The sequence below is a fragment of the Laccaria bicolor genome, genomic scaffold, assembly GCF_000143565.1.
Source record: "Laccaria bicolor S238N-H82 LACBIscaffold_12 genomic scaffold, whole genome shotgun sequence".
Classification (NCBI taxonomy): Eukaryota; Fungi; Basidiomycota; class Agaricomycetes; order Agaricales; family Hydnangiaceae; genus Laccaria; species Laccaria bicolor.
In genome coordinates, this window is record NW_001889883.1 from 490,662 (window position 1) to 514,657 (window position 23,996).

At 47.1% G+C, this 23,996-nt stretch overlaps 9 protein-coding genes across 9 annotated transcripts; 4 read left to right on the forward strand and 5 right to left on the reverse strand.

The window, feature by feature from the left end:
* Positions 1–103: 103 nt before the first annotated feature.
* LACBIDRAFT_297653 (uncharacterized protein) lies at positions 104–638 on the forward strand (the record flags this gene model as incomplete). The annotated part of the gene is made up of 3 exons (XM_001881073.1): positions 104–231; positions 277–507; positions 563–638. Exons 1-3 carry the CDS (start codon positions 197–199, stop codon positions 636–638), a joined length of 342 nt encoding a protein of 113 aa, XP_001881108.1. The 5' UTR covers positions 104–196.
* Positions 639–922: 284 nt separating this feature from the next.
* LACBIDRAFT_294364 (uncharacterized protein) lies at positions 923–2,155 on the forward strand (the record flags this gene model as incomplete). The annotated part of the gene is made up of 7 exons (XM_001881074.1): positions 923–966; positions 1,026–1,082; positions 1,135–1,158; positions 1,216–1,350; positions 1,933–2,001; positions 2,067–2,108; positions 2,143–2,155. The coding sequence occupies 7 exons, from the start codon at positions 923–925 to the stop codon at positions 2,153–2,155; spliced, it is 384 nt and encodes a 127-aa protein (XP_001881109.1).
* A 345-nt stretch (positions 2,156–2,500) lies between these two features.
* LACBIDRAFT_327273 (uncharacterized protein) lies at positions 2,501–9,006 on the reverse strand (the record flags this gene model as incomplete). The annotated part of the gene is made up of 22 exons (XM_001881256.1): positions 2,501–2,758; positions 3,013–3,201; positions 3,257–3,504; positions 3,552–3,572; positions 3,713–3,796; positions 3,885–3,933; positions 4,037–4,372; positions 4,431–4,542; positions 4,697–5,532; positions 5,604–5,646; positions 5,794–5,915; positions 6,153–6,326; positions 6,431–6,457; positions 6,584–6,775; positions 6,830–7,077; positions 7,141–7,161; positions 7,302–7,385; positions 7,474–7,522; positions 7,614–7,992; positions 8,048–8,120; positions 8,278–8,913; positions 8,982–9,006. 22 exons carry the CDS (start codon positions 9,004–9,006, stop codon positions 2,501–2,503), a joined length of 4,206 nt encoding a protein of 1,401 aa, XP_001881291.1.
* Positions 9,007–9,331: 325 nt separating this feature from the next.
* On the reverse strand, positions 9,332–10,209 carry LACBIDRAFT_297658 (uncharacterized protein; the record flags this gene model as incomplete). Its single annotated transcript, XM_001881257.1, has 6 exons — positions 9,332–9,700; positions 9,760–9,812; positions 9,860–9,943; positions 10,001–10,033; positions 10,088–10,106; positions 10,168–10,209. 6 exons carry the CDS (start codon positions 10,207–10,209, stop codon positions 9,401–9,403), a joined length of 531 nt encoding a protein of 176 aa, XP_001881292.1. The 3' UTR covers positions 9,332–9,400.
* Positions 10,210–10,307: 98 nt separating this feature from the next.
* On the reverse strand, positions 10,308–12,076 carry LACBIDRAFT_291188 (uncharacterized protein; the record flags this gene model as incomplete). Its single annotated transcript, XM_001881258.1, has 5 exons — positions 10,308–10,505; positions 10,561–10,937; positions 10,997–11,409; positions 11,459–11,780; positions 11,827–12,076. 5 exons carry the CDS (start codon positions 12,074–12,076, stop codon positions 10,368–10,370), a joined length of 1,500 nt encoding a protein of 499 aa, XP_001881293.1. The 3' UTR covers positions 10,308–10,367.
* A 955-nt stretch (positions 12,077–13,031) lies between these two features.
* LACBIDRAFT_327275 (uncharacterized protein) lies at positions 13,032–14,014 on the forward strand (the record flags this gene model as incomplete). Its single annotated transcript, XM_001881075.1, has 4 exons — positions 13,032–13,038; positions 13,071–13,197; positions 13,305–13,436; positions 13,552–14,014. 4 exons carry the CDS (start codon positions 13,032–13,034, stop codon positions 14,012–14,014), a joined length of 729 nt encoding a protein of 242 aa, XP_001881110.1.
* Positions 14,015–15,500: 1,486 nt separating this feature from the next.
* LACBIDRAFT_327276 (uncharacterized protein) lies at positions 15,501–16,333 on the reverse strand (the record flags this gene model as incomplete). Its single annotated transcript, XM_001881259.1, has 3 exons — positions 15,501–15,560; positions 15,771–15,894; positions 16,137–16,333. 3 exons carry the CDS (start codon positions 16,331–16,333, stop codon positions 15,501–15,503), a joined length of 381 nt encoding a protein of 126 aa, XP_001881294.1.
* A 2,070-nt stretch (positions 16,334–18,403) lies between these two features.
* Positions 18,404–20,862, reverse strand: LACBIDRAFT_327277 (uncharacterized protein; the record flags this gene model as incomplete). Its single annotated transcript, XM_001881260.1, has 11 exons — positions 18,404–18,508; positions 18,548–18,616; positions 19,027–19,055; positions 19,152–19,172; positions 19,456–19,462; positions 19,537–19,603; positions 19,678–19,699; positions 19,954–20,048; positions 20,398–20,485; positions 20,510–20,582; positions 20,833–20,862. 11 exons carry the CDS (start codon positions 20,860–20,862, stop codon positions 18,404–18,406), a joined length of 606 nt encoding a protein of 201 aa, XP_001881295.1.
* Positions 20,863–21,169: 307 nt separating this feature from the next.
* On the forward strand, positions 21,170–22,593 carry LACBIDRAFT_327278 (uncharacterized protein; the record flags this gene model as incomplete). The annotated part of the gene is made up of 6 exons (XM_001881076.1): positions 21,170–21,332; positions 21,366–21,416; positions 21,464–21,663; positions 21,850–21,890; positions 22,227–22,474; positions 22,508–22,593. 6 exons carry the CDS (start codon positions 21,170–21,172, stop codon positions 22,591–22,593), a joined length of 789 nt encoding a protein of 262 aa, XP_001881111.1.
* Positions 22,594–23,996: the final 1,403 nt, after the last annotated feature.

Below are 23,996 nucleotides of genomic sequence, written 5' to 3' on the forward strand. Positions count from 1 at the left end.
ATGATTTCAACGTTGACACCAACTACACCGAGCGACAAACAGCACAGCTGATAACATCGCACCTGGGTCGTATGTTCACAGCAAATACTAATAAGGCCCTGAAATGGGGTGAAAAGCTTTATTTGGCAACTAATTCACTTAGCACAAGTATTGGCTGATCAAGTATTGGGCTCATCGATTCGAACAGATAATCATCATGTCTTCCTCCACAAAGTACAACAAAACTAATAGGTAGCCCTCTCGTTCAACTATTGTTATTATATTGACACTTTGAAGCGACACTTCGAAAACAAAAGACGGAGTCGCAGCCACCAACGATATAGTGGCAACGGACAGCGATGTGGGTGTGGGGTCGGGGCACGCACCCTCAGGTCGCAACGATGAAGCAGCGCTTCACTCAAAGCCAAGTCAGGCCTCTGCTTGGCCTTCCAAGTCCAGCCCACCTGACAAGGGCGATGAAGACGACCATGAGTCCGACTCTGACGATGATTTTCCAGAATTTCCTGGGTTTGTTTTATGCTTTGCACCTCTACGTCGCTCATCAATTATATCTAACTTGCAGAGGTAACCCAAGAGGCAAGGTTGTCGGGCCAGTAACAGGAGGGTCGGGGAGACCTGTAAAACCACGACCCAAGTAACTTTTTCTACTCGTTCGCATATAGGGAAATACCAGTGGATTTATTGTTGGCTTGACCGTTTAATAGACGTTTTTTCTTGTCTTGAAGTTGGAACAAGAGGAACTGCCCAGCTTCAACAGTGATCAAAGCGGTGTCAACTTCGTCAAGCGCCGTCTTATCAACTACAGCAACTTCACAACTGCTTGCATCACACAGCTTCACAGCAAACCCAGCTCTTATTAGCGGACAATGCAAATACCCAGGCTCTGCTATACTCTTTACAACCATCTCGTTCAAGCGACACAATGGGTGATCCCTCTTTCTTGGTTGTAATCTCGGCCAAGGTGAAGTAGGTCATGATCACCACTCATCAATCTAGTGATGAATGAACTGCATCCTCCTCCCTAGATCTAAACTCAAATTGTGGTTCCATTCCAAGATCCAAGGAGACAACGAAAGTGACAAGTACGCTCGACCCTCTACTCGTTTTTTTGACGCCACACCAATTAAATCATAGCAGCCATTTGATATCCCCCCCTGGGTAGGTGTCATCATGGCCGATGTGCGCTGAGCCGTTTCTAAGCTACTCCGAATAAAGATACAACTATCGCGGTGTTCCTGAGAACAAGGCCCTCGGTGATAAAAACAACGAAAAGAAGAAGAAAGAGGATAAGACGAAGAAAGGGGAGGAGAAGAAGAGGCCCAAGGAACTTCCAATGCCACAGAAAGTCAAGTAATTTGAATGGCGAAGCACTTAGCAAACACGTAGCAAACACAGCGCCTAGTCAAGGCTGGGAACCTGCAACACGGACGTCTCTGTGGCTCTAATTTTACCCCCCCCCCTGGCAGTTTTCTTTATATGGCATACTTATTACCGACGGCCGTCAATGTCCCGTTCTCTAGTCAGTGGTCAATACCCTATGACATTCTCGCGGTTTATCTGTTATACTTTGGTTGTACTTGCTATGAACAATCTCTATCTTTATCAAATGACTTCTATCACCGAGTAATTTTACAGTTCCCAGAGTCTCCCACCTGACCTTTATCGGACGCCCGATGGACGACCTTGAGCGCCCGTAGAGACGCACAAAGTGCCTGGCGTTTATCGATATCGAGAGGCAACCCCAACTTAGACCCCATCCTTCAACGGTTCGAATCCCCCAATACACAGACCGTACAGAGCCTATAGTCCGGCTGGAAAAATATGCCAACCAAATCGATTACCGAAGTCGTGGGGCTAGTAAAGTCAGATTCAGATTCCTCCACGGCACAGCCATTCCGTTACTTCAAATTGACCGCCTGTAACCCTTTTTAGCGGCGTCGTCGCCCCTTTCCAACTATCCCCCCCCACCCAACTACAGAAGGAAACGGGAACGGCCTTTCGGTGAGAGCAAACCCCTTCAATTGGTTATCAATAACCTCATGATCATTTTTGCTGTTAATTTATAGATTGCCCCCCGAGGCCGACGACTCGCTTCCTGCACCGCCTGAGTGCGTAAAATTACTGTAACATTTTACATGCTAGAGCAACGGAGTAGTTGATTACCGTCAATTTTTCCCTTCAACCTGTAGATTCCGCCCGCGCGGCCCCCAAATTAAAACTGCGGTGGGCGATAAGGGCTCCAAGGACAACGACAAGGACAAAAAGGACAAGCCAAAGGGACCTCCCGGCAGGAGATAGGTGCACTGAGGTTAAGGGGGGCGTATCATTTTTTTTCGATCTGTAAAAATAGTGTAACAGTATTCAATCAAGGGTTTTCTTACATGCATCCCCAGAAATACGTAAACAACAGGCAAGGTATCCGCAGGCCCTCTAAAGATACAGTTTCCGTGATGGTCATTGGTATCGATACACAGGGAGGTATAATCGCCGGTCACCCAGTTCACACAACGGTCGTGCCGGAGTCGTATGAGTATTTTCGGAAGATGTTTGGCCAGATCCAGCGTAATCCCAAACCCCTTACATCTTGCTGGGATAGGTTTTTTGCGGAGCCATCTCCGGCGGAGTCGATGGGGGCAGCAGCGGCATCAACGGGATCCGCGGGTTTCTTATCCCATGCCATCCAGATGCACCATAAGATGAGGACGCAGATGGACAAAATGGCTATGCCAACTATAGCACGAGTGGCAGGATTCGCCTTCTGGAAGCAATTCAGGCAGAATGCAGCTAGGAAAGCGACCATCCTTGGGATGAGTTTAGGTTAGGTCCATAGATCACACCGACGACAAGTAAAATTCTTACCCCCACATCAGTAGAGCATACGGGAGGCTGAACATGATTGCCAGTGTTTCAAGACCAAATGTTGGGTGTTTTCTGGCAGACAAAAAGCGCAGCTGGAGAGGGGATGAGGGGCTGAGAATGACACGTGAGCCAAGTAGAATGTTTAGTACGTACTGCGTCATCGGAAGTTCCCTCTTCTTTGCTACGGTTTTGTCGAACAAACAGTAGCCCAAGGATGACACTTGCAATGCTCGCAATGATGGACAGGTAGCTGGCCACCTGGGTGAGTGAACGATAACGAGGTGCGCTATCGTCAATGCTTTGGATAGCCAGGAATACGTTCGCGATGAGTATGACTGTCGCCTAACGAAGAACAGGCGATTGGTTTCCAGAGTTTTCATGACAAAGCAGGGCTCACATATAGAACGAATTCCTGCCACTCCTCGTTCAATTTCGCAATTGACTGCAACCAGACGTCTTTGTACATTAGACCGTCAACCCACATTTTCTCAAGATTTCGGAGATGCACATCTGGTGCATTGAAAAGAAGCGGAGAGAGACTTTTAATCAAAAGTGTCCTCTTTTCTGTGACGCCCTCGTAGACGGTCTGGCCACGGTGAAGACGTGCACAGGGTTGTCCATGGAAATCGAAAAATTTCTGTCGAGCTGTAATGATGGACTGTTAGTTCGGCTGTAAAAAGGTAATCGCTTACCAAAAATATGCATAAAGCGACCTATGCAAATGTCAGTGTAAGCTGGAAGAAGAGGCGCTAATGCTACTTGCTGAGAAGGCTCACACAACCACCATATCGTGTTCCAACGTTTTCTAAGGAGAGGGTTTGAGTATGAGGGGACCCTGGCATATTTTGCTTACCCTTCAAGCTGTTGGTTAAGCTGAGAATTTTGTAAAGATCCTCCAAGTTGTAGGGAGCGGTTGAATACGGAGAGGTCATAGAGTCTAAATGGTTGTTAACGAGTTGAAATATGCTGCAAGATAACGACAAACCTCCAATGGAATGCATTACGATATCTCTAAACTCATTCACCAACGACACGGACAGCTCTAAGCACGTTGGATATAGTACACAGTGATACCTGAATAGTAATCAGTAACTTCTCAAATGATTATGTACTACTAAGGGCAATTTGAGGGCAATGTTAGAAAGATCGAGAAAAATTAGTCGGTGAGGATACCCACATGTAGAAGACCGAACCAGTATTGAACCTCAAATTCAATTCCTATATTCGGTAACATGGTCAGAGTGTCCTGGCGAGAGTTCATAAACCGGGAGAGCGTACGAAGATGCGAAAGAGAGTTGACTCCCGGTACTTGAGACCAAGCAGGTAAGTTCGAAGACTCGAACTCATCAAGGAAAAAGATAATCCGTCTTTCGTGATCCGCGTAATAGTAATCTGTGATGATGGTTCCATCTTCCGACCTATTTAAATCCAAGGCCAAGTCAACGGTAGGTCCTAATCGAATCCCATGTAATTCGAGGAATTCTTCGATTGTAGCAATATCCTCGGTGACTACCTGTAGAAAATCTTCCTCGTATAAATTGGCTTCGGTGTATACTCTCTGAGATGCACACGATGAAATGGTGAGCTAATACTAGGGGGGTTTGGAGCACCTTTTCCGCGTGGTAAAAGTACGGGACACCTTCTGGATGGGCATAAAAAGTCCATCCTGGTGGATTCTTATATCTGGAATGGACAGTTCAATTGAAAACGTTATACAGCTGTAATGCGACATACGTGGAAAAGTCCGTTTGCAGCGGTTGAATCGTCATCTTTGTTTCTTTCTTTGGGCTACACCTCCTTCAGACCGGGAAGAGCCACTGGAGAAAATCTAGCTCACATACGATTGACCCTGTCGTATCTCTGAAAGAATTGCGGTGCCAAGGGAAATATTCGATCATCCACGAGGGCAGGTTTTACTTCCGAAGAAGGCGAATGAATTACATCCTCAAGTTGGATCACAACATCCCCTTCAGGAATGGCAACAATTGAAGGACCTGGTGAAGCACTGCGGGACTGAGATGAAAAACTATAGCCTGCACGTGGTGATGTTGGTGAGGTGGAAGGGTCCGAGGGACTTTGGTAGGGAATAGTATATTCGTTGAGGGACTCTGCGCGAAGGGAATCTGGTCCGAAGACTCCGGACTCCGGTACGAGGGTGTGGGAAGAGCGTGATGCGTTTCGAGATGCGATAGCCAAATTGTGAGACGAGCGCGAAGCGTGACGGGATGCGATAGCGAGATTATGAGAAGATCGAGATGCCTGTATGCCGAGGTTGTGGGATGATAGGGTTATATTGCGCGGTGGGTATGCGTATGGATAAAGTGAGCATGAGATATCGTCAAGAGATATCGTGTTTTTATCATTCGTACTAATCGTTGTTGGAGGGGGTATGGGTGGCTCACTCGAGGGTTTTTCGCTGGGAGGTTTGTCTGGCGTTGGACGACTGGTTCCACCAAATCGCCGCCTTGGGCGCAATAGTGACCAGAAAAGGGCTAACCGGCGTAGGAGCCTCTGGAGCGCATTGTGGAAGATGGGTTTGCCAAACAAAAGCCGACGAAATGCAAGCAGAAGCCTGTGTAGCGACAGAACCAGCATAAGGAACAGCTGGGCGTTGGCAGCAGCGAACTCAGATGATTGCGGACGGTATAGAACAGCCCATTCACTTCGTTTATACTACGGCATACTTATTACCGAACAACCTTTTTCAGCTGCGTCCTCGCCCCTTTCCAACTATCCCCACACACCCAACTACACGGTGTAACGGGGCGTTTCGGTGAGAGCAAACCACTTCGATTGGTTATCAATATCCTCATGTTATCCATGCGACGAGCTTCCTGCACCGCCTGAGTATGTAAAATTACCGTAACATTATAATTGATTATCGTCAAAATGTCCATTCAATCTGTAGATTCCGCCCGCGTGGCCTAAAGAAACCTGCGATCGGCGATACCATAGCCAACAAGGACAAGGACAAAAAGGACAAGCCAAAGGGACCTCCCGGCGGGAGGACGTGATAGGTACATTGAGGTTAGGGAGGGCGTATCATTTTTTTCGATCTGTAAAAATAGTGTAACAGTATACAATCAAGGGTTTTCTTACATGCATCCCCAGAAATACGTAAACAACAGGCAAGGTATCCGCAGGCCCTCTAAAGATACAGTTTCCGTGATGGTATCGATACACAGGAGGGGTATAATCGCCGGTCACCAAGTTCACACAACGGTCCTGGCGGAGTCGTATGAATATTTTCGGAAGATGTTTGGCCAGATCCAGCGTGACCCCAAACCCCTTACATCTTGCTGGGATAGGTTTTTTGCGGAGCCATCTCCGTCGACGTCGACGGGGACAGCAGCGGCATCAACGGGATCCGCGGATTTCTTATCCCATGCCATCCAGATGCACCAGAAGATGAGGACGCAGATGGACAAAATGGCTATGCCAACTATAGCACGGGTGGCAGGATTCGCCTTTTGGAAGCAATTCAGGCAGAATGCAGCTAGGAAAGCGACCATCCTTGTGATAAGTCCGGGTTAAGTCCATAAATGACACCGACGACAGGTAAATTTCTTACCCCCACATTAGTAGAGCATACGGGAGGCTGAACATGATTGCCAGTGTTTCAAGACCCAATTTTGGGTGTTTCCTGGCAGACAAAAAGCGCAACTGGAAAAGGGACGACGGGCTGAGAATGACACGCGAGCAAAGTAGAATCTATAGTACGTACTGCGTCATCAGAGGTTCCCTCTTCTTTGCTACGGTTTTGTCGAACAAGCAGTAGCCCAAGGATGATACTCCCGATGCTCGCAATGATTGACAGATAGCTGGCCACCTGGGTGGGTGAACGATAAGGAGGTGCACTATCGTCAATGCTTTGAATAGCCAGGAATGCAACGTTCGCATTGAGTATGACTGTAGCCTAACGAGAACGGGCGATTAACATCCGAAGTTTTCATGACAAAGCAGGGCTCACATATAGAACGAATTCCTGCCACTCCTCGTTCAATTTCGCAATTGACTGCAACCAGACGGCTTTGTGCATTAGACCGTCAACCCACATTTTTTCAAGATTTCGGAGATGCACATCTGGTGCATTAAAAAGAAGCGGAGAGAGACTTTTGATCAAAAGTGTCCTCTTTTCCGTGACGCCCTCGTAGACGGTCTGGTCACGGTCAAGGCGTGCACAGGGTTGTCCATGGAAATCGAAAAACCTCTGTCGAACTGCGATAATGGGGTGTTAGTTCGGCCATAAAAAAAAAACTCTACATTCCGGTATTCACTTACTAAAAACATACATAAATCGGCCTATGCAAATGTCAGTGCATGTTGGAAGAAGAGGTGTTAATGCTACTTGCTGAGAAGGCTCACACAGCCACCATGTCGTGTCCCAATGTTTTCTACGGAGAGGGTTTGAGTACGAGGGGACCCTAGCATATTTCGCTTACCCTTCAAGCTGTCGGTTAAGCTAAGAATTTTGTACAGATCCTCCAGGTTGTAGGGAGCGGTCGAATATGGAGAGGTCATAGAGTCTAAATGGTTGTTAACGAGTTGAAATATGCTGCAAGATAACGACAAACCTCCAATGGAATGCATTACGATATCTCTAAGCTCATTCACCAACGACACGGACAGCTCTAAGCACGTTGGATAGAGTACACAGTGATACCTGAATAGTAATCAGTGACTTCTCAAACGATTATGTACTACTAAGGGCAACGTTAGAAGGTCGAGAAAATGTAGTCGGTGAGGATACCCACATGTGAAAGACTGAACCAGTATTGGGCCTCAAATTCAATTCCTAGATTCGGTAACATGGTCAGAGTGTCCTGGCGAGAGTTCATAAACCGGGAGAGCGTACGAAGATGCGAAAGAGAGTTGACTCCCGTTACTTGAGACCAAGCAGGTAAGTTCGTAGACTCGAATTCATCAAGGAAAAAAATAATCCGTCTTTCGTGATCCGCGTAATAGTAGTCTGTGGCAATAATTCCATCTTCCAACCTATTTAAATCCAAGGCCAAGTCAACGGTAGGTCCTAATCGAATCCCATGTAATTGAAGGAAGTCTTCGATTGTATCGATATCCTCGTCGACTTTGTGTAGGAAATCTTCGTCGTATAAATTGGCTTCGGTGTATACTCTCTGAGATGCACAGGATGAAATGGTGAGCTAATACCGTAGGGGGGTTTAAACACCTTTTCCGCGTGGTAAAAGTACGGTACACCTTCTGGATGGGCATAAAAAGTCCATCCTGGTGGATTCTTATGTCTAGAATGGACAGTTCAATTGAGAGGGCTATAGAGCTGTATTGACACGTACGTGGAAAAGTCCATTTGCAGCGGTTGAATCGTCATCTTTGTTTCTTTCTTTGGGCTACACCTCCTTCAGACCGGGAAGAGCCATTGAAGAAATCTAGCTCACATACGATTGACCCTGTCGTATCTCTGAAAGAACTCTGGTGCCAAGGGATATATTCGATCATCCCCGAGGGCAGGTTTTACTTCCGAAGAAGGCGAATGAATCACATCCTCAAGTTGGATCACAACATCACCTTCAGGAATGGCAACGATTGAAGGACCTGGTGAAGCACTGCGAGACCGTCGTTCACGAGGAGGGAAACTTGATCTACTGTTCGGCCGTAACAAGTGAGGCGATGAAAAACTATAACCTGCGCGTGGTGATGTTGGTGAGGTGGAAGGGTCCGAGGGACTTTGGTATGTAATGGTATATTCGTTGACGGACTCTGCGCGAAGGGAATCTGGTCCGAAGACGGACTCTGGTACGAGGTTATGGGAAGAGCGTGATGCGTTTCGAGATGCGATAGCCAAATTGTGAGAAGAGCGCGAAGCGTGGCGGGATGCGATAGCGAGATTATGAGAAGATCGAGATGCTTGTATGGCGAGGTTGTGAGATGAGCGGGATATATTACGAGGTGGGAATGCGTATGGATAAAGTGAGCATGAGATGTCGTCAAGAGATATCGTGTTTTCATCGTTCGTAGTAATCGTTGTTGTTGGAGGTATGGGTGGCTCATCCGAGGCTTTTTCGCTCGGAGGTTTGTCTGGTGCCGGACGATTGACTCCGCCAAAGCGCCACCTTGGGCGCAATAGTGACCAGAAAAAGGCTAACCGGCGTAGGAGCCTATGGAGCGCATTGTGGAAGATGGGCTTGCCAAACAAAAGTCGACGAAAGGCAAGCAGAAGCTTGTGTAGTGACAGAACCAGCATAAGGAACAGCTGGACGTTGGCAGCGGCGTCGGCGAGCGAACTCAGATGATTGCGGACGGTATGGAACAGGCCATTCACTTAGTTTGCACTTTTGGAAAAAAGCACCCCTTCGAGGCTTCGACACCTCTCACGCATGTCGTTCGTTGATCGGAATTGCATCATCTCACTCCGAACCGGAGTCGACTCGAACGTGGAATGCGATATATATATCTCATTAGAGGTTATTGGTGTACCGTGTAAAGGGGAAAAAATGGAAATGAACGTCTCACGGAAGTCGCACATTTCTCGCAGGTATGAACATCGCACGCAAGTCGCACACTTCTATTTCCCTCTCACCCTAGCATGCGGTGCCCAAGCCTCTGCTTCGCTCGCCTGTGCTTTATTTATCTCCGGCAAGGGAGATGATGGTTGTGCTGTCGGCGGGGCGGCGCCCGGTGAGTGTGCTGCATTCGGTGCGGGAGCCGAAGCAGCTGCCTTAGCTGAGTGGGGCGCAGCCATCAACGCTGCGTGCTCTGCATTCCGCAACCTAGCAAGCTGTTCACTTTCCTCGCGGTCCTTCGCTTCTATGAGTTGCGCATTTCGTAAAACACGCTCCCGGCGTGCAATGTCCATTTGGAGTTCCTTTGCAGAAAAAGTCAATACTCATTCACACTATGCTGAGTGAGAGAAGGCTCACGTACTTCGAGCGTCGGAGGATTGGGCCGCGTATGCGACAGCCACGATGACCATTGTGCTTTGAAAGGATGAGGGCAAGTTGGAGTTGATTGTCGTGTTAATTACCTGGAAGTCTCTTCCCACCACCAATGTACTGCCAAACTGCGTCTTCCTTGTAGTACTGGACGGTTCGTCTTGACCGACTTGGATCTGGCATCGCAAACCACTCAGTTTGAAAAAAAAGTAGTCCAAAAGGGAAAAATGCACCATTTAGCGAATTGGCTTCATAGAATCGATTTCCTGTCGTCGACGGGTGATTTCAGTGACTACGGCGTCGAGAAATAACCCACCTACTCGCCTTCCAAATCTCGTCCTACAAAGCGGGCCTATATAACGTGTAAGTAGGACTCGTTTGTCTTCAGAACATTACTCACTGGCTTGCTGATAGCACTCCAAACTCTTCTTAAAAACGACATGGAATGAAAGTCGACCCAATGAAGATTTATTTAAAGCGATTGTGTTACGTCAGCGATGCTCACCTTATCTTATCAGCCAGGTAGTTGATGATAACAATGGGAGACTATCAGCCAAGGCCTCTCAGAAATTCTAGTACTCTTTTTACAACGCAAAGGAATCAAAAGTCGCCGCCACCAAGGTCTTCGTCATCCAAATCTCCATCTTGAATTTCCTTAGCAAGCTCCTTCTCTCGTTCCCTCGCCCCCTCAGCAGCAGCAAGCTCTTTCCGATGTGCATTGAGTGGATATCTCATCGCCTACAGAAAAAGTGATGAAGCAGTATGCCAGGAAACCTTCAGATACGTTGCTCACCTTCACACTCTGATTGTGTAGATCCAAACAAAACGCAATTCGTCTCCCAAACACCTCACTAACCTCAGGCCCATAACCACTCTTCTGCGTCCCGCACTCCATCCACCCTTTCTCATGGACAATGCGGCCCTCAATGACCCCATCACGAATAGCCTTGCCCACGATATACTCAGCGTCCTCCTCCGAATCCAGATGGAGCTTGACGCAAATGTCGCGAAGGGAGATACGCGAATACGAGAGGGAGAGCCTTCGAATGCCTGTTTTAATGACATTTTGGCGGAGACGGACGATGAGGGTGTAGGTGTTGTCTTCTTCGAATTGGTCGGCGTGTTTTGAGAGGGTTGTTTGGAATTGGGAAAGAGAGCCCGTGCGTACGGCTAGCGAAAAAAAAAAGTTTGTTACAGAAGGCCAGGGATGAATCAGGTAACCTCCTGACCTTTGACGATATCAAAGTAGGCGATAAGTGCCTTTTCTAAAACGACATGTCTGAAGAGCGATCGGTCTGGGATATCACCCATAAGCAACTCGACAACGACAAAGTACTTGTGCACGGCTTGGTAGAAACCTGGTGCTACTTTTGCTGCTGGAGCACGCCTGATAGCTTGCTGGAGATTGGTGTGTGCCTCGGTATAATTTAGTTGCACGGCCCTTATACGGCCGAGGTAGAAATGGTATCGAGCGTATTGAGCATTGCTGGCAGACACGGGGAAGGTTGTTTTCGACACGAGCTTGTCGGCTTGGTCATAGAGGTTGTACTGAATGTAGCTGCGCAAAAGACAGTTGATGAGTGCGGCCTGAGCTTCATCGTCGTGCCGCAAAGACGCCGTACGCTGGGCGGCGAGAAATAGTCTAAAAGTGGGTAAGGAACGGGGACTACGGACGAGGAGATCAAACTCACGGTCGTGCATCGGCCAACTCGCCTGCAAGATCATATGCCCTGTCAACTGCAAACCAGATCTTTGCAGCAATAGCGTCCATACTCCGTCGATTGAGTGCTTGCATCTTCTCCACAGTTTCATGAGCAAGTTCAAGGGCTTTGCTTTGAGTGTCTTCCTCCTTGAGCAAGTGGTGAAGCATAAGGAGACGGATGTAGATCTCAGCCTCTGGCACGGGTTCTGGCGCATCGGACTTGTCAGAGAGATCAACCTCCATTGAATGGTCGGTCGTAATGGGACCAGTAGGAAGCCATGAGAGAAGGGTCTTCTTCACAGGTCTATCACCTTGAGAGATTTGTTAACCATAGTTAAGTGAGATAGAGATGCCCACCTTTGCCGTATAGTTCTTCGATAGCTGTTCTTAGCACAGTGTCGTCGACGCGTTTTCTCAAAGCCGTCAGGGTGCGCAAGACACGATTGGTGAAGCGCGGCTCGAGAGTTGAGACCGCGCGTTCAATGAGAGTAGTGTTAGACTTTATCTCCTCAACTGGGGTTGGTGGTGGCGGGAGGGTTGTTTTGTCGTCTTCCTTCTTCTTCTCGTCGTTCGCCTTGTCGGCTGGCTTCATCTCAACGTCGGTCATTGTTGGGTATGTGTTCTGGAAAGTGAAAGGAAGGTGACGCGTCGCAGGGCTTCTTGAAGATTATTTACAGTTGAACGCGATTATAATAAATGTCTACTTACTGCTTCACAACGTCTCCATAGCTCAGTGGTAGAGCATGCGATTGCAGTGATTGAATTGACAGCCTATATCGCAGGGTCAGGTGTTCGAACCACCTTGGGGACTTAATCTTTTGGCACAACCCCATAGTAAAACCAGAATACACGAGCTCTAATCACGCCTCGCTTGCACAACGAACCTCTTGCCCCTCCCCTTTTGCTTCAACAAGGACACCTCAGCTCTCATCTTCAACAAGTTGTTGCAGAGCTGAATTTGGCATCTCCGAATACCCAATACAGTCGACATCCTCACAATGCATATAGTAATAATGCATAAATATCACAATGCATGAGATTTTCTGGGGACCGACTCGGTACGCAGGGATTTATGCATGAAATATCGTATTGAATAATGCATACTGGATCTTGTGATTATGCACAACCAAATCTACAGATTCACCAGGTATTTTCTTGTGCATGTCATGGTATCTGATTTTTTTGAGGCCAAAATCTACCCTGATCTGCCTATGTGCCACAAATACTGTTTGGAGAAGCTGTGTGTCACCCACTCCGAGGCTCGTGGCGTGTCAACACTGCTTTTGCCAAGCTCTTGCAACAACAGTTGCGCAAGTTGAGGGCTCATCTTTGCGGCGTTCAAGCAAATTCATTCCAACAAACATCTCTCGACTCTTTTTTCAATAATAGTTGCTCTCCCATGGATGTCGATACCATGTAAATACTCTAGTTTTTGCCTTGCTACACATAATGATTTTGGAAGCGTGACATTTTTAGCAGAGGTCACGAATAGTCACACTTTGTGACACGCTTCACCTTGCATACAACCTCACAATGCATAGAAAAAGCTGGGGACCAGCGTTATGCATTGTGAGAATGTCGACTGTACTTACCATGGGAAGGCCGCTACCTCGGCAAGCTTCTCTCCGTCTCCCGCCATCATCTCCGTGAGCGTGGGCGTCGCACAACTCAACTCCCGTGGACTTACTTCCCTCTCAACCCCGCCTACAAGAACTTCGTCGCGTTCAGGTGGGCCGTAGTTTCGCGGATAGTCCATCGAATGAAGGGCCATCGATGAGCTCAACGCCCCGACTTTTGCAGTTTGCCGATGATTTCAAGCTGCTTCCTTCCCATAGTCTCAGCAAGGATGCGACCCCTGTGTTGGAGGAGGAGATCATGGTATTGATAGGACTCAGCAGCGCGCGCCACGAGCATGGCGATGAGAAGAGTCGTTTGAATGAGCTTGAAATAGAGGGACAAGACCAAGGGTGAGACGAGGAGAACGTCAACGACCTGTTTACTTTATCCATGCCAGAATTCGAGGCTTCGCCAGAGCAGGGAGGGGGACCGGACCTTTCTGCTCTGGATGACGAAACAAACCAGCATCCTTCACATTATAGGTCTAGCAGTCAATCTCCTCTTCCAACGCCTTCATCTCTCCATCCTACCAGCAAGATCTGGAACATCGCCCCAAAAGCACAACCTCATCAGTCCAGCAACTCCCCTCCTCGATTCCCTTCCGTTGCTTCTCCACCATTCTCAAGGTACCGCTACAAGTTCCGAAAAACCTCGCCAGATACATGCTCCACCCAAACCACCTCATATCATTCAAGAGGCCATGTATATATCTTCTTCCCCCAAACCTCAGCCGGAAGTAAAGGATGAGAGCCATCATTGGCTTTCAAGCCTTGCTCAGTCGCTGTTGCCGCTGGCTGATGAAGAAGGCGATAGCAGCCTTCGCGCCCGTGGATCTGAACCCCGTTATGACGATAGCGACGATGCGGAGATCGTTCCGGTTAAAAAAACGCAAGATCACCTCAGGTCACCCCAAACCTATGAGGATTGACCTTCGAAAGATTGTGAACTTGAAGACACCTTTGTCTAATCTGGGAGATAGCGCCGCCGCTACCAAGGTAGTGAGGAAGAAAATAAAAGTGATGGTGGACGATGAGGATGAGGAGCCGCCGAGAAGGGGAAGGGGGTGAAGAAAGATGGTTCTACCGCATCTCTTGGGACAGTGAAGCAGGAACAGAAGCCGAAGAAGAGGAGTGGAGTAGTGGGTCACCTTCTGCTTCAGAGCCACGTTCAGTGAGGTCCCGGAGGGGGAAACGGAAGGTTAAGTGGCCATCATTGAATGAGCTGCGTGACAATGGGTTTCATCGCGAGGTTCGCATTCTCTTATTAGTTCGTCGAATGCGACTTGTAGGTGTTTCTTGACGACGTTCCATATTCGTTTTTTATGTCTAACATGCTTCGCCTGGTTCCATTGCGGCTGCGTCGGTACAGTCGCGGACAATCAAACCCCGCTTGTTTTATAACTCACGACTTGAGTATTTTGGCACAAAACTAACCTCATATTCGGACTCCTAGAGCTCGAAAATGTCAGAAAATGAATTTTCCGGGTTTTTTACACGTGATTTTTGCAGGAAGAACTAGAAGGAGCACATCGAGTGGAAGAGGCGACAGAATACCCTCCCGGCGAGGAAGAGCCGGAAGAGGAAGCTTCTTCATCAGCAGGAGCTCGAGGAGAGCGTTGAGCCGCTCACGCAGGGGAAGGAGGTGTGGCGGACAAGAGCGTTGACGTTGAGGCAGCTCTTGCATAGTCATGGCGTGCCGTTCAATGAGTTCCAGGATTAAAAGCCCTATTGGTGAGGGTGCCCTGCGACATTGATACCTTTCCCCTCCCCTCTCCCTTTCCATCGTTATACCTGGCGAAGTGGCTGCTGAGTAGGAAGACCCCACCTCATCTATTCAACTTTGTTTTCCTTAGGCTTTGTCAGCTTGTTGTTCACCTTTGTACTTCATGTATCATATTCAATAACAATTTTTACTCTTCATTTTGTATGAAACTTATGCAAGGGAGATCCCCTGAAGCACAGCATGGCCTTTGAGTTGCTCAACAATGTCGATTTTTGGTCGCGCCAAAATTTTGGACAATTTCTATATGCCATATGGTATCTAATTATTACCCGGCACACTCGATCGCCGTCTCCCAGGACATTGATTACTCTCTCTTTTGCCATTTTGAAGTTTTTTTTTGTGTGTTCTTGGTATCAGTATTTGCACCAACTCCAGTACTGTCATGACACATGAGAAGTGGTAAAAAAATCGGTTATGAAGAGTCATTATTTCAATAGGATTAGAAACTTTGTTAAAAACGGGCACTTATTGTCCTCCAAGACAGTTCATCTCATGATGCCGCTGTCATTTTCTATGAATTCCCACGAAATTGGGGATCTCAATTGGTCACATCCAGTGGATATTTTTTATAACTATGTACTTGACTGTAATCAGCGCTCGAAACAGAGTCGATTGCATATTTTTCCATATTTTTAGCGAATTTTTAGTGGGCGCGCCAAAATTTTGGGCTGAAATTCTTGAAACTGCCTGTACTGCCTCATGGCCAGTGTGAATATTCTTCTAATATTCAATGCTAGTATATTTTCACTCTACCAAGGCTCTGGACTCAGTTCGGCCGTCACAAAAAGGGGGCACAAAAATAAGCGGGGTTTGATTGTCGAGGTCTTTACCATCCCCCACGTAATCCATATGGACTCCACTGGACTCCACTGGACTCCACTGGATTCCAGTGGCCCTCTTACCAGGCCAGATTGGCTGGCAGAATGCCCAGTCCACTGGAGTCCAGTCCAGTCCAGTCCAGTCCAGTCCACTGGACTCCCACTGGACTGCCAGCCACTTTCCTGAGTCCAGTCCCAGTCCAGTGGACTATGAGTCCAGTCAGAGTCCAGTGGAGTCCAGTGGAGTCCAGTGGATTCCAGTCATTCCAGTATATTATTATTATTATATATGAATACTACTAAAAAAGCGAAAATAGACTATACAATAAACTTACATTTTAATGATCAATGAAAGGAAAGGTTATAATTTACATATAGTGTGGGTCAGTGATAGCTGCAATAAGGATTTATGATTTTGTTCAGTCTGCGGGGTGAGGTCACGTGACTTACTTGAGGGCGTGCCATATCGTCACGTCTCCTTTTAGCGGCATGGTCACACCTCCGTGACCATCCCATTCCCTTCCACCACCACCACCTCTATCACTGCCCACGCCAACGCCGCCCACGCCAACTCCGCCCACGTCAACGCCGCCCACATCAACGCCGCCCACATCAATGCCGCCCACGACAACGCCGCCCACGCCCATGCCCACGCCAACGTGGAAGGACAGGCCAAGAACGAGGGACGGCGCCCATGACGTGTCAACGTCATGGGCCAAGGGTATGTCTGCCCCACCACCCCAATGCCCCGTACTCACCACGACAGGCGCCAGCGGCACGCAACAACAAAAACAACACACGAGGAGGCCAACGACACACAAGAACGACGACACGAAGACGACAACACACGACGACGACGACACGCGAGGACGACGACACGCCAGGACGACGATATGCGAGGACGACGATATGCGAGGACGACGACGACGCGCGAGGACGACAACACACGACGACAACGACGACAACACGCCGGGACGACGACACGTGACCGACGACACGCGACCGACGACACGCGACGACGACGACTAACACGCCGGGACGACGACACGCAACGATGATGACGAACGAGCGCCGACGAAAACGCCGCCCCCACCACACCCGAAAAACGACGAGCGCCCGCCAGCGCTGAACGGTGACGAGGCCCCTTCACTCTCTCCCCCTTTCCTTGCTCCTCTCTCCCCCCCTCCCTTTCCTTCCCTCTTCCTTGCTCCCTCCCCCCTCTATTCATTCCTCTCTTCCCCCTCCCTTTCCCTTTCCCCTCCCTTTCCCTTTCCCCTCCCCTTCCCTTTCCCCTCCCTTTCCCTTTCCCTTTCCCTTCCCTTTCCCTTTCCCTTCCCCCTCCCTCCCCCCTCTGTAACATAGAATCTATGTAAATTTAATTAATTTAATTAATAAATATACTTCAATTTTATTTTTTGTTTTTAAGTCTAAGTTCAGGAATTCTGGATTAACTTAGGTCTGTGGCAGTCCAGTCCAGTCCAGTTTTGTGTTGGGAGAGTCCAGTGGAGTCCAGTCCAGTCCAGTTTTGTGATTTGCAGTCCAGTCCAGTCCAGTCCAGTCCAGTTTTGTGCTTGCAGTCCAGTGGAGTCCAGTGGAGTCCAGTTTTGTGCTGGGAGTCCAGTGGAGTCCAGTTTTGTGATTGGCAGTCCAGTCCAGTCCAGTCCAGTGGAATCCAGTGGAGTCCATGTGGATTATGTGGGGGATGGTAAAGTATTGTGATTGTCTGCAACTGTATCACTCCAACAGACAGAAGGCGCAATCCTATGGAAATGTTCTTTTGTCCTCCTTGTGACACCAATGGAAGGTCTGTCCTCGTTCTTTCTATATCTGAGTCCTTATATTTATGGAATCTTGATTTGTTAGATTTTGTTAGTCTCGTTCAAGGTGACGTGCTATGGTCTTTGATTGTTTATGACTGCAGAGAAACCCGCCGCGTATACAGAAGCGACGTTCTGTGGACAGCAAGATTGCGGCCACCGTGAGGCACCTGCAGATGAATACTTTGTGGCTGGCATTGCCGGGAGGAAAATATTTATGTGGAGCTTTCCAGATAGGAAATTATTTGGGGCCAAATTTTTTCTTTCTTTTATTCATCTTCTTTACTTTGCTACCTTTTGTATTCACTCTGGGGGGCAAGAGGATTTCTATTCTATTATTCTTCCCCACCATTGTTTTCCTTACATGCCCTCTGGACATTGGGGGGCTTTGTGATATAGGATTGGAAGGGAATGCCCAGAGGCCATAGTCAAACAGTTAGTGTTTGAAAGTCCGGTTCGGTCCGGTTTTTTGATGCCCAGGGGCATTAACCGTAACCGTAACCAGTCTGCCTTTTCCCCAGAAGTCAAAAGACCAGACCGGACCGCAAAAAACTGCGGTCTGCGGTCTTTTTGCAGTCTATAGACCAGTTTCGGTCTGCATTGGTTTTAACCGGTTTATGACCGGTCTTTAGGCTAATATTTTAAAATTATGAATCGGTAAATTTATTAACATCGCTATTAGCTTCAAAACGAGCCCAAGAACGTCAAATTCCATTAGGAATTGGTGCTTCTATAAAATAAGTCTGGTACATCTATTATTCCCAAAAGTAAATTACATTTTAATTCATATCTCTCTCGTTTTTTTACCAAATCGTACGTTCTTGGGTGCGTTTTAAAGGGTATTTAAGGGGCTACAAAAGACCGGTTCACATTAACCAGTTTTTTTGCGGTCTTTACATCTCAAAAATAAAAGACCGTAACCGCAGGTCTGGTCTTTTGCGGTCTTGGTCCAGACTCAAGTCTGGTTATGGTCTTTTTCCAGTCACGAGACCGGACTTCCAAACACTACAAACAGTGGTATATAGCTAGATTTGGATATCTTACATAATATATTGATCTTTTGTCTTGAGCAGTATTGCCATCCTCTTGCACTACATGTAGTGCTTTGTATATCTGTACTTCCTACAGTATGCATAATCATGTTCATCAGCAAGACCGCATCTCTCTAGAAATGCTAGAATTAGTAAATTCTAGCATTTCTAGTAACTCTAGTCATTTCTAGTTTCCTAGTTTCCCAAACTAGGGCTAACAGACTTATCCGATTCTAGACGCTCAACTAGGAAGGTAGGACAGCTAGTACTAGTATTTCATACTTATTCTAGTAGATCAGTCAATATCCTAGCACCACTAGGACACTCTTGTACGGCAAGATTCTTATAAACAATAGTAAAATGTATTCAATGAATGAACGACGAACAAATCCCTACTTAAGAAAGCTAAGACGAATATTTACCAGCTCCTGCTCCATGCCCCTCATCCATGGGTGGGTCATCACAAGCACTGAAGGACTCAAATTCACTTACGGAGATCACAGCTACAATCACCAAGATATCTATACCCAATAGAACATGTCAGCCTCTGTATCAAAACCCCAAAGGAAGAGGAAGAGAGAAAAAAGAAGACAGATAGACAAAAAGGCTTGACGTACAAGAGATGGAGAGATGGCAACCTCAAACAGTATAAAAAGAGAAGCCTGAAATAGAGAAAGAAGGCCTGAAGAGGGAGAGGGAGAGGGAGAGAAGGCTTGAACAGAGAGAATGCTTCAAGCAAGAGAGGGTACTTTAAGCAAAAAGGAACGGAAGAAAATGAAATGGAACGAAACGAAGCAGGATGAAATGAAACGGGGTGGGGCGAAACGAAACGGAGGTGAAATGAAGCTAAACGGAGACGAGACGAAACGAACCAAAACGAAATGAAACGAAAAGCAAAGGCGTGACTCAAAGGAAACTTACTATCTTTCTTGCCACCGGTAAACCTCCTCCCAGCGTCCCTCACAAATGGAATTCCATCATCGCTTGGCCTACCCTGCTCACACCGTGAGCCATAATCGGTGGCATTGGTAAGATGAAAGTCACGGCTGGGATGGTGTTGTCGAGACCCCTGTCGATCCCATAAACGAGGCGACGAGGGAGTCAACGTGTCAGGGTATTTGGGATGAGCTGTGGGGCACTCACACAGAAAGCTCAGATTTGTGACCTGTGGCAGGTCGATGGGTGATTGAGATGGTAGGAGGAAGAACAAACAAATGGTCTCAAGAGACGCTGATTGAAAAATTCAACATGACCACGTGATGTCGGAGTTCCAACGAACTTGTAAAAAAAATCTCTTTACCATCGACGCTCTGTCGCTCCCCCGGCCCGCCACGCCATTGTCACTGCCATCGCACCTGCAGCTGCCGTGGCCACCCTCGTTCCTCCTCATGATCATTCACAGAACACCGACCCCTTCACCAAATTTCAGAACCTTGACTGGCCACCGCGCAATCTCGTCGCATCCCTCTGCATTCAAATTTCGGGTTACGAGTTCGAAGGTCCACCAACCGCTGCTGTGGGGTGGTAGATTAATCCACAATGGCTCAGTTATTGCGTTGCGGATCTTGTGCCCATGATGGATCACACCAGGTATGTCTTTTTTTCTCTCTCCTCTTCAAACACTGCATCTAATGAAGCTACACACGGGTTGCCTACAGCCCTGGGAGCTGCCATTGGGAAGGTCTGTGCTTCATCCTTCCCACTCCTTTACCCAAACTAACACATCAACGTTAAAGAGGCTTGTATTCCGCACGAGGTTTTGACTCCATCTCCATCGCCCCCGCGCATCTTCCACACCTAAAGGTGCAGAGCCAGCCCGTTTGAGACATTATTACTGTAACGACACCACACATTCCAACTCACATATCTCTCTTCACAGCAAATACAGGCCGAACCGTCAATGAGATGTGCACCGTCGCCTCATCAGGCTTCGCATCCATCGCCCCGTTCTCTGCTGTAAGTAAGGATGACCTACCATACTCTCCTGCCTCACTGTTGACGCAATTGTCGTCCACACGCTGTCCTCCGCTGGTCTCGACACGGTGACACTAGCCCATGTCTATATCTCTGTACTATTATAGTCAACTTAATCGATGCATATATCTATGAACAAAAAGCTAAGCATATTGGAGAAGAGAGTGTATAAGGATGCTCAAAAGCCTTTCTAACCTAACTAAACACAAGTCTAGAATAAGTAACGAGCTGCTGAATGACCACTAATGTTGACTAGAAAGTGACTAGAAAAGTGGCTAGAAAAAGTAAGAGTTACTAGAAACGCTAGGACGTACTATGACGTACTAGGGAAAAAAAGGTTTCTAGTACTAGCATTTCTAGGGCATCTAGTAATTTCTAGTGTTTTCTAGCACTTCTAGCACCTCTAGCCAGATGTCATCTTGCTGATGCTTGGGCCAGCTGAGTATCTTGTAACTGCTCATTGCTCACTTATGGGTGTTGATCCCAGATCCACCCATTCTTGCCTCCTCCTTCCCTCTTGGCTTCAGCTATGTGAGAAGTTCAGAGTGAACGCTTCACAGGGACAGGCAAGTATTTTTTGTATAATTGTCCGCGTTGCAGGCTGATGCTACCTCACAGCTACCTGATAAATCAGTGTATTTTGGAATGCTATGAGAACACAATGCCTGACCCGCAGAAATTGATCAAAGAATTTGAGGAGGATGCAGCGAAGGAGGGGGTTGATCTTGATGCAGACCCCTACAAGGGAGTGTTGTTGCGGGAACTTGTGATTGAGGAGGATTGGTCATGTCATTATGAACTCTCTGTAAATTTGAAGCATATTTGTAAGGCGTAATGTAACGTAAAGGGGTTATTAGTGGGTGTTGGCCGTTGTGGCGAGGAGAAACAACGAGAAACTTTCACGCTCAGTGCGTGACTCTTGTGTGACTCATCCTCAATCAAAACAACAGCCCAGCCAATGCAGCGATGTCCGATGAGCAGAGTGCCAGCTACTATGAAGGCCATATCAAGTCTACGTCAGAGCTGTTGAACAAGGTCTCTAAGCAGGTCGCATTTTCCTCTGCAGGGCCTCCTGAATCAGCAGAATCACAAGCTTACCATCACATTGCCACCCTCTTGACCCAAGGCTCTGATGATGGGGGACATGCACAAAATGTAATAGCTGTCACTGGAGTCCAGTGGCCGGTGGACACAGCTGCTGCTTCTGAACTTGACTCAGACAAGTCACCTGTACTCCAATCTTCACCTGACATTGACTCTAGCCTTGTCAAGATCCATATAATTATTGCCCAGACCCACTCTCTTCAACCCTCTTCCAACCACAATATTGTATGTGTAAAGCCTTCACAAACGGCACTTCAGGCCACAATTATTGAGACCATGTATGTCATATCATTTGTCTGAAGTATGCTGCACCATTGCTAAAGTCCCCACTAAATCCATCTAGAAAGCACAATACACAAGCATCCCTAGAGCAGCATGCTGCTGACATCTTTGGGGCACTTACTTTGAACTTGAAACTCCATCGAATCACAGACAGCAAGCATTACAACGATGCAAGTTGCCTTTCCCTCTTATTGATTATTGGGCGATCTTTCCCAAAAATATCAAAGAGAGTACAAGCGTTACAATATCTGTTCAAGCCAGAGACTTTGGAGAGATTGATTAAAGAGGACCTGGAGCTATCTGGAAATCTTGTGGTCACTCCAACAAAGTAGGTTTGGGTATGTGATGCTTCTGGACACTGTTATGTTGAAGTTGGTGCCTGGCTGGAAGTGGCTTTTGTGTCTAGCAAAGTTCCATATGAAACACGTAATGGTACCCTCTATTTCCTCTTCCACATCAGCTCAGCAATGCAATGGATCCAAGCTCTTGTCTCAGTCTATCATGCTGTCAAGGCCTCAACACAGAAGCACCCAACCAATAGTAGGGAGTGTTACAGTCTCTACAGGCAGTTGGCACATATGTTAGTCACATTGTGCCTTACCTAATGGAGTAGCCGGATGTGACAAAACACCATACTACATGGGCCCAGCCGGACGGCCCGAATCTTATGATGTGCCTTTAGTGATGGTGCGGCCGTGATCCTTACAGGGACTCACTAAGTAGCATGCACTGGCTGTCCTTTTAACCGACGGCGTAGTGTCTCACTGGCGGAGATGTCCTGATGCCCGGCGGGGAGAGTTGCGGTGTACCCTGTCCTCTGGCGGCACAAGTTGCGGCGTACCATGTAAACATAGATGGTGATCATACATAGTGATAGGGCTGCAGTCATCAGTTAAATGTCATGAATGTGAGCCATTACAACTGAAAAATATACTGAATGATTAATCACAATGAGAGTCCTACTGCAAGGTGATGAGATACTGTAATTTCTTTTGAAACACAAGCAGTCTTCATTAACTATTGTCCATATCATGTCCCCCCAGATATACAGCTGAATATAACACACCAGCAGAACACCTTCCAATAAAAACACATTGCCTTTTCATAAGAGACACTTTTTGAATAGCTGTGTTGGAGGTCTAGAGCAATATATATATATATAATAAAGCTCTGTTGCAGCAGTGCAGTTTTTTCAAAGAGGCACCGCAAGACCAATGTATTTTTTTCACCGCCGGCACAATGTATTATTTTTTAAATTGGCACTGCCAGAGAAATGTATTTTTTTTAGGTGGCACTGCCAGCACAATGTATTACTTTTTAAAATGGCACTGCCAGAGCAATGTATTCTTTTTAAAATGGCACCGCTGGCACAATGTATTATTTTTTAAAATGGCACCGCCGGCACAATGTATTACTTTTTAAAATGGCACCGCCGGAGCAATGCATTTTTTTTAAAATGGCACCGCTGGCACAATGTATTATTTTTTAAAATGGCACCACCAGGGCAATGTATTACTTTTCGAAATGGCACTGCCGGAGCAATGTATTTTTTTAAAATGGCACTGCCAGCACAATGTATTACTTTTTTAAATGGCACCGCTGGAGCAATGTATTTTTTTTTAAATGGCACCACTGGCACAATGTATTATTTTTTAAAATGGCACCGCCGGGGCAATGTATTACTTTTCGAAATGGCACCGCCGGAGCAATGTTTTTTTTTTTTTTCAAAAATGACACCGCCGGGGCAATTGTTTTTTTTATTAAAATGGCACCGAGGCAATGTATTCCTCTTTAAAACACCACCACTGGAGCAATATGCTCTGCCTTTGAAATTGCTCTGGCAGAGTAGTACTTGCATATTTTTTAGAAATACAAAAATCATGTTTAGGGCAAAGAACACTAGAATTAAATAGACAGTTGATACATATGATTACTAGTAAATGGGTGGTACTGCTGAGGTACTCTTGTTTACTTCTGCATATGTTTTCTATGGGGGGACTGAGGGGTGGATTGCAGAGGGTAGATTGCAGATGGTAAGATTGCAGCTGCGGAGGGTAGATTGCAGCTGTGGATGGTATATTGCAGGAGGTAGATTGTGGAGG